This window comes from Echinops telfairi, unplaced genomic scaffold (genome assembly GCF_000313985.2).
Source record: "Echinops telfairi isolate 266 unplaced genomic scaffold, ASM31398v2 ScPeMD7_7469;HRSCAF=8507_0, whole genome shotgun sequence".
In the NCBI taxonomy this organism is placed as follows: Eukaryota; Metazoa; Chordata; class Mammalia; order Afrosoricida; family Tenrecidae; genus Echinops; species Echinops telfairi.
In genome coordinates, this window is record NW_022111372.1 from 57,569,572 (window position 1) to 57,582,222 (window position 12,651).

The window sequence follows — 12,651 nt, forward strand, 5'->3', positions numbered from 1 at the left end:
GACTTCAAAAACACAATCTATAAAAGAAAAAAAAAGATTTCATTGGACTTCATTAAAATTTAAAATTTGTTCTTCAAAAAAATCATTACAGAAATGGAAGTGCAAGCTATGCACTAGGAAAAAAAATGCAAAACACATACATGGCAAAAGGCTTGTGACTGTATTATATTCTTAACAAATTCTGATTTATATTTTTGATTTTTCCCCCCAATGGGCAGTATATACATGGGGGTACTCCCCAACCCCCCAAATTGGATTTCCCCCCAAAAGCTATGTATTGAATTTTTTTTTACAAAACAACCTAATCACATTTGAAGTATTCTCCATTACACTTAATACACTTGTTAAGTCTGCAATTCTAGTTTTGGAAACATTTTTCAAACTCATCTGTGTGAATGGCTGACCGCACCTCCCTCGTTGTTTCCACCTCTTCTACAGCTTCAAATCGCTGTCCTCTCATGTCCCTCTTCATTTATAGAAACAAAATGAAGTCGCATGGATGGGGGTCAAGTGGTTAAGATGTGTGGGTCAAGAGAGGCATGCTGTTTCTTGCCAAAAGCTGGTGCACTGAGTTGGCTGCGTGAGGAGGTGCATTGTCGTGGTGGCAAAACCAGTCCCCCATCTGCCACAAATCAGTCCTTTTTGTCGAACACTGTGTTAAACACAATCTGTTCAAAACCTCTAAATAGAAAGCTTGATTAACAGTCTGACCTGGTAGAACAAACTCCAAATGTAATATTCCCCTCACATCAGAAAACAAATGAGCATTGTCTTGATCTTTGATTTCATTTGAGCATTTTGGGGGTAGGTGATGATGGTATTTTCTACTGGCCTGATTGATGTTTCCTGTCAGGGTCCTAAAAACAGCATCATGTCACTTCACCAGTAATGACCTTGGGAAAAAAAGTCTGGGTTGCTTCAGAGCAGTTCTTTCAAAGCACGGCTTGTTTCCAGTCAACACTCCTTTGAGACACAAATTTCACAGCAACCCTTCTCATTCTCAAATCTTAAATTCACTGAACTGGGCTCCAAGATAGTTCAAATAACTTCCTCATCTCTTCAATGGTCCATCGTCAGTCTTTGAGCACAAGTGCACAAATTTGGTCAACGTTTTCATCCATTCAGGAAGTTGACGGATGTCCAGAACGAGATTTGTCATCACTCAACATTTCACCTTTTTGAAATGAGAAAAACCACTCATACACTTGAGTTTTTTCCCACAGCGCTGTCCTTGTAGGCTGTATTCAAGATCACAACAGTTTCTGTCATTTTTCCCGATCAGGCAACAAAATTTCACAGCTGCACACCATTCCCTTAAATTGGCCATCACAAAAAACGAGGTTCGAGTGAAACTGTTTATGAAAAAACTCACTGTGACCAGAGAGAACCTTTTCCCAGGCGACGCCACTGGGTGCACTAATGCAGAACAAGTTGCTGGATGCGTGCCTACTGTGAAAAATGCATGCTACAAAAGCTGAAAGCTCCACCCAGCGGAGTTTTTTTTCCATTTTAGGGGGTGGGGGTTCCCTTTTGTATTTGACAGCTTTTTTTGCCAAAAAATTCATATACAAAGGACATGCTCAACATCATTTCTCATTATTGAAATAAAGAGGGAACCCACAATGAAGTACCACTACATACCTATTCAAAAGCCAAATTCAATGTTGACTCATAGCAACCCCCTGTACGTTTCCCAGGTGGTTAACTGTTCGCAGGTGGGAGTAGAAAACCCAGTCTTTATCCCATGGAGCTGCTTGTGGTTTCAAACTGCCAACCATGCAGCTCGCAGCCTAACACTAAACGCCACACCATCAGAATGGCTACATACCTATTAGCATGAAAAACGGAAAAAAAAAAAGAACAACCCAAACACACACACACACACACACACACATGCACGCGCGCACGCGCGCGCAAAAAACACCTGATAATATCAAATGTTGGTATAGCTGCAGAGCACTTAGATCTTTCAAACACTGCAAGTGGAAATGCAAAATGGTTTGAAAAATAGACATTTTTAAAATAGTAAATTCCAGAATCAGCAAAAGAATGCATAATTACCATGTGACCAAGGATTAAATACTTTAAAGTTTTTACTCTAGAGAAATAAAAACTTATGTTCACACATATATTGGTACAGGAATGTTTATAATGGATTTATTCACAATTGGTCTAAATGGCGACTACCCAAATGCCCACCAACAGGTACATGGATTAAAAAAAAATCCTTGATGTAACAGGAGAAATTTTCAAATGTATTATGCTAAATGAAAGAAGCCAGACAATACGGCAAAACAATATGATTTCATTTATACAACATTCTGGAAAAGGTACAAACTACAGGTATAAAGACAGATCCGTCATTGACAGGGGCTGAGAATGCAAGGGATACAGAGGACCCTAACAGACCTTTTCTACATGGCAGGGCCGTGCTGGTCCTTGATCATGACAGTCGTTTAATCACGACTTGCACTCATCAAGACAACTAAGGGTGAATTTTATGTTGGTTAATTAAATTTAAATATAAAACACAAAAGATAAAAGCAGAACATGGATATTTCATTTTCAGTACCTCACAACTACGGCAACAGATTCCAAACGAGAAGTGACGTACGCCTTCGTGATTTCCGGAGCGTAGGTGTCTAACAGATGGGGCTCAGTTGATTTCACAAAAGGAACGGACGCCACCATCTTCTGCCACAGCGTTAATAGATAGTGAACGCTGTTGGGAGCAAATTCCCAGTGCTACAACGAAACAAAGGAAAAGCTACTTCAAATGACATGTTGTCTTCCAAGAGTAAAGGCTAAACAGGCAAAAACTATTGCATATATTTTTTAATTAACTGTTGCTTAAGTAAGTAATGAACACTTAATTCATAAAAGTTTGTAAATACAAAAGTATAACGAAACAATCTTATTGCTCTACCACTGAGAAATGATCACTGTTAAATGTTAGTGTATTTCTTTCTAATCCTCTTCTTGCATATATTTTTACAGTTCATATTGTGATAAGAAAACACATGGTTTTCTGTATAATCTCTTCATTTTAAAATAAAATTTTCCACATTAATAGAATTTGTAAAAATATGCTCTTACTTCTTCACATGGATTTACTTACAGCTATTATTCAATTATTTGATACTTAAGTGATTTCTAAATATTTATTATAAATACTGCATCGAACTTTTTAACCTACATTTTGCAAATGAAATGCAATGAAATTTTTAGGAAAACTCCTTCCAGTAACTGATATCAATAAATTGTCTCAAAAATATCTGCAGTTCAATATAAAACACATACTTTTACTTACCTGGAGGCTAGTAATTGTAAAATCAGCTATCAATCTAATAAATTCAGGATAGTCCTTCACCATAACTAATTCTCCCAACTGATAATTTGTCTTCAAACGAGCCAAAAATCGACAAAATTCATGATAATTACCTGGATCAGATAAACCCTAAATTATGAGAGAAAAAAGAATGCTTTTAGACATAACTTAAAAACACACTATGAAAAATTTTCCTCTGAGTGCATTTTATTTTAAGCCGTTCAGTTTTCATAGGTACTTAAGCAACTTTGTGTCAATGTGTAAATTACAATGGAAAAACAAGGTGACAGTAGATTTAATGTTGTCGTTAATGATTGAAAGTTGAAGCTTTAGGGCAAACTGTGCCCCATGATGTCTGAATTACAATGTTTGGGATCAAAAATGTTTGTGGGAGAGTGCATCAAGGCTTAAACAGAAATTTTAAAATGCTGAAAGTTTAAAAGGGAAAATCAAGAAAGGTGCCTCTACCTGTAGTTGATTTAAGGAACTGACTACTCCATTCCCACTGCGTAAACTGCGTTCAGTCACTTTAATCTGTACAAGTCAACAACTCAGTCATGCATTGCAGCCCGAAGCTGGTCTGTACTTGTATAATTTCTTTCTCCCAAGTGTTCTGAATACTGTACCATTGACTAAATTAGTGACACTATCAATATAATTACCTTGTGCCCCAGGGGGATGATTGATAATGTTCTCTATCATAAAATGAAATGATGTCTCTAAAGTGAACCAGAGATATATATAAACTATAAATACATGAATGGGGAAAAATATATGTAAGGTGGCCCTTGCTGTCTGTGACCTCCTTGAAAACAAGGGACAAGTATTAGCTTGAGCAATTTAAACTAAGCACTATATTTGGAACAAAGCAGAATTCAAAAACTACCTAATAATGAAAGAATTTATTTAAAAATTTCACTCACATGAGTTCCATTAAAGCACAGAAAACAGTGTCTTAAGTGTAAGGGCCAATTGCAGAAAGATATTTTGCCTACTTAGACCTTTTAATACATGTTTGTAATGCTACAGTAATTAATATGATACCCAAACTAACTTAAACAGCCATTAAACGTTAGCATGAAAGTGTTGGGGAAATCATGGAAGAAAGTTATCTGGCTTTGGGATATTATCACCTCATATTGGCTGATGACAGTAAATCAAACAGCTAAATAATTTTGAAGTACAGTGATATGATCCTAGTTAATCACAGGTCTTTCAGAGCAATGCTAACATTTACAGGTAAAACAAACACACAGGAACACATGAGATATCCCAGAGAATAAAGCAATACACCCAACTTTTTTCATAGTATACACATTATCTTTCCGTAAAAGGTACTATATGCCTCTCCAAAAGTTACTTAACAACCCCCTTTGAAAAATGATCCTTTATGATCACTTATCCTTTAAAATCTACACTTTAATTATAGGTGTATAATTATAAACCAAAACAAAACAAAAGTAAAACAAGACAATTGCATCTAAGGCATCTGAAACCAGCCATTTTTCTGAGAAGAGTATCACTCACCATAGAAGCCCTGTCCTCAATATAGAGTGGATTTTTAAACCTACAAATTCTTATTTGTCCACAAGAGGGCAAAAAGAATCCTTATATAATTTAAGGCCACTTCTTCCAATATTAACATTCAGATTTATAATACATTTTCTAGTTCAGGAGGTGGACACAACTGAATTAATCACTTTTGTAACTTAAGGGGTGAAGGCAAAGAAATTCAGTACAATGGTAAAAGGCAAAAACATAACAGTAAGATATATTAACTCTACATAAATCAACTAAAATATAGAAGAAAATAAAAAGTGGACACATACGTATGTCATATGCATCCATTTTTAAATCTGCCCAAAAAACTGCTATGAATGAGAACTAAAGGAGTTGAATACACTACTTTCCATTTTCTTGCAGAATCATAATAAATTCATGCCGAGTTTATTATGTGCCTTTGGGCAGAAGAACTATTTCTATATGCTAAGTATTAATTAAATTACTTCATAAATACCTGAGGGTTTTCAAGTATCCTTTTTACTCCCTTAATTAAATTACCAAGGTACTTGGCACGTTCAGGACTGCTAAACAAGGACCTTCTTGTGGAAGCAAACTGAACTAAACATGAGAGTGCCTAAAAACAACAACAGAGTTTATTTCAATTTTAAAGTCCCTATAGTCACATATAATTAATAAAAGTCTGCACATTAAAATAGTTGCTTAAACCTAATGACAAAAAAGCATTACAGGACCCAAAAGTAATGAAATCTAACATTCTCCATTGCCTTCATCACTCTCAACTCTTCCACCCCCCATCAAAATTCTTATTTGCACGTATTCCCCTCTAACATTTTGTCTTGTCAAATCTGGGAGAGCAGCACCAGGGTAAGTCTTTATTTAAAAGCCTTTCTGATGCCCATCTTTGCCTGAGAAACACTGAACCGAGGGTTCTGCCACAAAGGACACGTGATTTTGTGGTGGAATGTTCTAGATGATATCCTTCTTGGGGGCGGGGGTGAGATTCGGTGATTTTACTTAATCCAGGTTGTCCCGAAACTTGTCTGGACATGAAATATTTTATCCACTTCATTCATTAGTATCATAAGGCTAGAAAATGTGACCAGAAGCATTATTTACCCTAAGAATTTCTTAGGAGTACCTATCTGTAGTGTAGTTGCCTAACTAAAACCTTCAAGAGTGCACCAAACAATCTCACTATTGGGGTATTTAAGTCATTGATCACTAACTGAGAGACTTCCAAGTGGACAACATGTTTTGCTCTATATTTGTTTACTCACTCTTTAATTTATAAATCACAATGGGCTGTCAATATTGAGATGTTTTACGATAGATTTCAGTAGGTCTCGTGGCGTAGTGCTTTTACAACAGGGGCTAACCACAAGGTCACAGTGCAAAACCAGGAGCTCCGAGGGAGCAAGAAGAGGCTTTCTACGGCCGTAAAGAGTCAGGGGCAGGGTTGCTATGAGTCAGCAAGGACTCAGAGGAAGTGAAAAGACAGATTCCATTCTTGAAAAATGTTTGGCTTTCTTTCTTGGCGAGTATGAGAGTAGAGAGAAAAATTAAAGTATATTTAGATGTTCTCCAGTTTGTCACAGCTCTTTTTTAAAAGAAAAAGTGGAAATTTACAGCCTCCCTAAGCACCTCTGATGTGGGGACCAGGAGTGTTCTCAGAGCTCTGGGTCCAAAAGACCTGAGTTGGAATTTCAGCTCTAATACTGATTTTGTTAGCTAGGGGGATGTCCCTAAACCTGTCTGGGTTTGTTTCCTCTTTTATTGAGTGAGAGTCATAATACTTACCTGGAAGATTAAATGAAATAAGCACCAAATAATAATAATAGGGCCTCTCCAATAAATGTCACTGTTTCTCAAAACAGCTGCTTTATCCTTATTTTATACAGGTATATTTTTTGTTTCATTCTAAAACATAATTACACCTTAAAACTGTGTTTTCCAAACAACTAAGTCAGAATGTGTTAGTTGAAAGATAGAAGGCTCAAGTTCTATGGTGCCACCTGGACCACAGGCGCCCTGTGGAAACCAGTTAGAAAACTAGCACCTCAAAGCCCTAGAGTCTAGAGGAGACGTGTTTGGCTTTTTGGTAAGGGGGTACTTTTGTGAACCTGCTCCTCCTGCCGAGGCGATAGCATATTGTGCTAGTTACTTAATTTCATGTCAACTTGAAGATATATCCAACTTGTTAATGACGTCACAGCCTGAGGGCACCTCCTTGTTGGGGTGGCCTTCTCATCAGGAGGGCCCTGGAAAACTCCCTTTCTCTCTGCCTTCACCTTCCTGCTGATGGACCCTGGTTGCTGCCACAGCCCTATGATGAGTCACCGCCATTGGATCCACAGGACTCTGCTCCCAGCAACCTGAGATTTCCCTGCATTCTGCATCATGCTTGTGACTGTGTGAGTCTCATGAGGGACTTACAGATTTCAGTTACACCGGGCTGGGATGTTGTCTTGATATGATTACTTTTTGATATAAAGCTCTTTCTTACACATATATGAGTGTTACTGGATTTGTCTCTAGTCAACCCAGCCTAAGACACATATCTAAATAAATGTACTGCAGATGTCTACCTTAAATCTGGACTATCTTTCCTTAGGACACAGCAATATTAGTTTCCTAACTTAACTTGTTCAAGCTTGGATATGAAATTGACTTTTCTTCTTTATTAAAACTTTTGCATGATCTCTGTTTCAGATTCCACAATAATAAATCTTATGGTTTCAAAGTTCTACATAACTTGAGTTTCAAGAATTTTTTAAAACATGAATTTGACTAAAACAAACACAAATAAACTAGAATGATTTTCTTAGAGGCGTACAGAGTGATGAGCACAAAGCCCAGTGCGTGGATCTGTTTCACTTCTCAGCAGAGACAGCGCACGGGAAAGGCCTGATAAGCCAGATGGGATCCAGAAAAGGAGAGCAAGAGAAAGAGAGGTGCAGGTCCGTGGCAGATGTTGGGCTGATGTCAAGAGGAAAGGATGGAGGCCCACTAGGAAAGAAGGCAGACTTAGAGACTGATAGGTTTTCTTAGATTTGAGCAGGGGCTAAATTTGGTTCTGTGCTCAACTTTGACATGGAATAGATATTTAACTACAAATATAATCTGACAAATCATTTGAGTACTATATGAGGGGGTATCCAATAAAAACCCCAATGCTCAATTGTTTTTTTGATGTGAGGTGAATAGTGCATTTGGAATTCATTCCACCTGGTCAGACTGTTCATCAGCTTTCTATTTAGAGGTTCTGAAAAGATTGCATAACAGCATGCAACAAAAGGCCGGATTTGTGGCAGATGGAGGACTGGTTTTGCCACCAAGACAACATACCTGCTCACGCAGCCATTAGAGTGCTACTTTTTTTTTTTTTGGGCAAAAAAACCAGCATGTTTCTCTTGCCCCACGCACCTGACTCACCTGACTTCACTTTGTGTGACTTCTTTTTGTTCCCACGAATGAAGAGAGACATGAAAGGACAGCAATTTGAAGACGTAGAAGAGGTGAAGAAAAAAAACGAGTGAGGTGCTGTCAGCCATCCAAACAGATCAGTTTGAAAAATGTTTCCAGGACTGGAATCGCAGATTTGACAAATGTATTAAGTGTAATGGAGAGTACTTTGAAGGTGGTAAAGTTGTTTTGTAAAAAAATTTAAGTACATAGCTAGGGGGTGGGAGGATTCTGGGCTTTTTTGGGGGCACCCCTCGTATATATCCCAGGAGACTTAAGTATTTTTGTGAGAGCTCATGACCAAAAGTATGTGAAAAACAATCAGGTATGTCCATAAATAGATTTTTTTCCCAGTTACATATATACTACCCCTTCTTCAAAGACCCGTTGGCTGCTAATCACAGAGTCAGTGGGTTTTCTGTGAGTGAAAGAGGTTTTCTGCCCCCATCAAGATCTACAAACTCAGAAACCCAGCCGGGCAGGGCACTTCTACCCTACCCTACCCTAGGGGGTCACTATGCGGTGGGATTCACTCAATGGCAGTGGGGTTTTACTCATGTCGATCAGACAGGTTCCTTTTAATGAGACAGTGAATGAATTTTACTTACTAACTGGGACAGTAGAGGTGGAAATGAATGATACAAATTGAAGAAAAGATCCAATGTTTCTGGTTCCAGGAAAACTAAAAAAAAAAAGGAATACCATTATTTGTAATCCACAGGGTACTTTTTCCTGCACTGATACAAAAGACATTATCTTACAAAGAGAGAACACATATAATTCTGTAATCACTCTTTCTAGTTAGGCCAATTTTTAATTCCTACTTTTTTTGAAAGATGATATAATATGGATATAGATTAACTAGTTAAGACAGTCCACAATTTTTTTGTGGCATCTATAGTTCTTACTGGGAGGATTGTGTATTTTCAATTGTTACAATAATATTGTTTACTAATTAAATAGTACCAAAAAGTAAACAGAACTGAAAATAGGGAAGAGCATATAAATAGTAAAAAAAAAATAAAGCTGACCCAATCCCATTCCAGCCACCTTTTAACCTTTCTAGCTAATTTTATGCTCATGTTTCCAAATAATTTGTTCTTCCACCATTATTGATTTGACCGTCTTGAGATATTAACGAATTCCTGTTATATGACAGTCACATGAAGCTTCGGCTGTCTAACTACTGTCTGTACCATCTATCTTCTCTCATAAGATCCATCCTACTCACTCATTCACTCACTGAGGGCCTTGAAGCCGAGTCCGACTCTAGCAAGTCTGTAGGACAGGGTGGAACTGCCTCTGGGTTTCCAAGACTGTAGCTCTTTAAGGGAGCAGTAAGCTTCCTCGTCCTCCTGTGCAGATGGTGGCTTCGAAGTTCTGACCTTGCGGTTAGTAGCCCAACATGGAACCCACTATGCCACCAGGGCTCCAAAATCTATCTACTGTTTCACAAGTGGAGTTTAATCGGGTCTTTTTTTTTTTTTCAATGGTTCCACAGATATTCTCTCCTGGTTGCAGTAGCAGAAAATAGAAATTTAAAGCATATTTGTAGGAATTGAGTTTCTTCCTGGATGGCTGTGGGGGACGGTGCTTGTCACTTTTCAACACTGCGGACATCTTACATTCCCACGTGTCTCGGCATCTAAGTCAGGGGATTTGGCTTCCAAGGGTATGCTTTGCTTCTGGCTGTTGTTTCTGGATGGCAGCCATCAGGCCCTCTGCTTGCTGGCTTCTCTCCCTTGTGCTCTCTTGTAGAAGAGAGATGTGAAGCATGCAAAGGTGTGACTTGAGTAAGGCTGGTGAGAGAAGATGCATCCTCTAACCCTCACCTCCAACCTCCCTTTTTATCATCGCAAACATAACCTAATCCTCATGAACTAGCTGAAATCGCACTAATGTAGGAAATACAAGCCTTTCATAAACGGGATTGATAACCAGAGGCAGCAGTTTAGATAGAGAACATATTGCAAATAAGAGAGCTATATTTTAAACTGGCCATATGGATGATGATCACATCACATGTTCTGTGACAACAGCTCTGAGCAAAGCTGAGTGGTGCCTATGGGCCTGCAGGGTCAGCCTCAGCTCCTCCATCCATCACCTGTCCAAGATTGCCTTGGTGCAAAGAACCTTCAGGGCCCACACAGCAATGCTGAGGTACCAGGAACTCCAGAAGGGTGACCTTGTACAGTGGAACAGTGTGATGCAGCAGGGCTTCAAGACAGGAATGGAAATTGGGCTTCCACAAGACAACAAGATGCTGAGCTGGGAGCAGTGGCCCAGAGCAGACTCCAAGGCACTGAGCTATGAGTTCTTAATCCCACAGGTAGTTAAATTCAGGTAAGTCAGTGGGGCTAGCAGACCTGGGAGGAATGCATGCCTTAAGCCAATCTTGGAAACACCCCTCAAACCCAGAGACCTCAGGTGGCTAGTGCTGGGCCCCAAGGACAGATATGTCAAGTCAGAACCCGAAAGCTTGCAATCTGTTATGCTGAGGGTCTCCAAGAGGGTCCCAAGCAACTTGAACAGCTGGTAGAGGTTGCCACCGAGATATTGGGCAAAGTCCAGGATGAAGTGCTGGAGCAAATGCAGACTGAGGAGCTGAGAGGTGAAGTGGGTAAATAGCTTCTCAACCTTATCCTCTTCCTACAACACCCTGCAATCCAGGATGATTCCAGAGAGACAGAATTTATGCAGGTGACCCATCTGGGCTAGGTTAGGGACAAACCGGTTGAGGCTATGCAGGACCCATGGACAATGCACTCCCACATCCTCAACAGAGTCCATCTGCACCATTTCCAGGCACGTCTTAGTAATGGAAAATTTGGGTAGAGCTCAGATAAACTCCAGCTTCCTACAGCACAGGTATGGCAGGTCCTTACTTTGCTTGACCCTTTCAATGAACAAGGTGAGGAATTCATCTGGGGTGGCTCTCTCAAAACACCAATGAGTACTTCCATGGGGGTAAAGGACTGATGTTTTTCTCCTAACCTGGAATCATCCCTTTTGAGACTTAGTGCTGGGCTGGGGGCTTCTGACTCTTCTGGTGAGGTCACGAAGGCAATGGAATGTGTTTCAGACCACAGGTTAAGAAGCTGATGTCAGTGTCCAGTCTCAATTCTGCACTTTGTTTGCATCGCCTGGACCGAACCTTCTGGGCAAGCAGGATATCAGGCTGTCTAGTTGGCCCGTTAAGATATCCTGGTGAGAAGGCCAAGACTTTGTCAGAGCCCCCAGGGAGAAAGCCTGATGAAGGGTTAGGCCCCCACCATGGCCTTCACTATCTTTGTGTTGCCCAGCAGCAGCTGCCATGAATAAGAGTGGGAAGAATTATGGCAGCAGCCATCCCAAGAGTGGCAATGGCAGAGGCCTCTTCCCTCAGCACACTCTCAATGGCAAGATCCAAGAGTTTGGGAGGGTTCCCCTTGCTCATGCTGATCAATCAGCACCAAAAGGATCCTGGTATTTTTCAACTCACATTTGCAGAGGCTGGCAAGACCCAGGATGCGAGTCAGAATTCAGAATAGAGGCTTCTCCTGACTCAAGTAAATCCAGGGTCTGATGATTCCAAGATGGTAGGAACACAAAATAAGCTGCTTCCTTGAGGACTGTAGAGGCCGTGTCAAAAGCTGAAACAGAATGTCAATTTTCAGAAGATTCTAATCATGTAAAACCTTGTGTCTTGGAGGGTCGGTGGGCAGAAAGTGCAGTTCCACAGACACTCTGACTCAGGTTGCCTTTCTGGGGTGTAGCCCAGTCTTGAGAAGTTCATTTTCCTGGATCCACATCTTGCACTTTTTTGGTTTATACATTAGGTGACTTCTTGAGAGCAAGTGCAGAGGGGTAATTTGGAGACAGATTGCATATTCAAAGATGTCTTTGTTCCATATTAATAATTTGGATCTAGTTTAAAACTATTTTTCCTTTAAAAATCTGACAATATTTCTTCTGCATTATCTTCTGGTTTCCGGTGCTGCCGCTGTTGATAAGTCTAATACCATTTTATCCCAATCTTTCATAGGTAACAATGTTTTCCTGCTAGAAGAGTTTTTAATCATCTCTCTATCCTTGCTATTCTCAAATGTCATGATTATGAGGCTTAGTATATATATTTTTTTCAATTATGTTGGGTATTTGCTTTCAATCTAAAAATTTATGTCCTCAATACCGAGGCTTGTATTATTTATTGGAATACTTATTTCCTCCGTTGTCTTTTTTTTTTAATCGTTTTATTAGGGCCTCATACAATCCATACATACATCAATTGTGTAAAGCACATTTGTACATTCCTTGCCCTCATCATTCTCAAAACATTTCCTCTCCACTTAAGCCCC

At 39.5% G+C, this 12,651-nt stretch overlaps 1 protein-coding gene across 1 annotated transcript in view; it reads right to left on the reverse strand.

Moving 5' to 3' along the window:
• Nucleotides 1-12,651, reverse strand: part of RANBP17 (RAN binding protein 17) — a 403,303-nt gene that overhangs the window by 357,730 nt on the left and 32,922 nt on the right. The window contains exons 7-10 of the mRNA XM_004697128.2: nt 8,923-8,996; nt 5,346-5,465; nt 3,311-3,457; nt 2,573-2,745 (exon numbers count right to left, since the gene is read on the reverse strand). Of these exons, the coding sequence (XP_004697185.2) occupies nt 2,573-2,745; nt 3,311-3,457; nt 5,346-5,465; nt 8,923-8,996 (514 nt within the window). The remainder of the gene's footprint in view (nt 1-2,572; nt 2,746-3,310; nt 3,458-5,345; nt 5,466-8,922; nt 8,997-12,651) is intronic.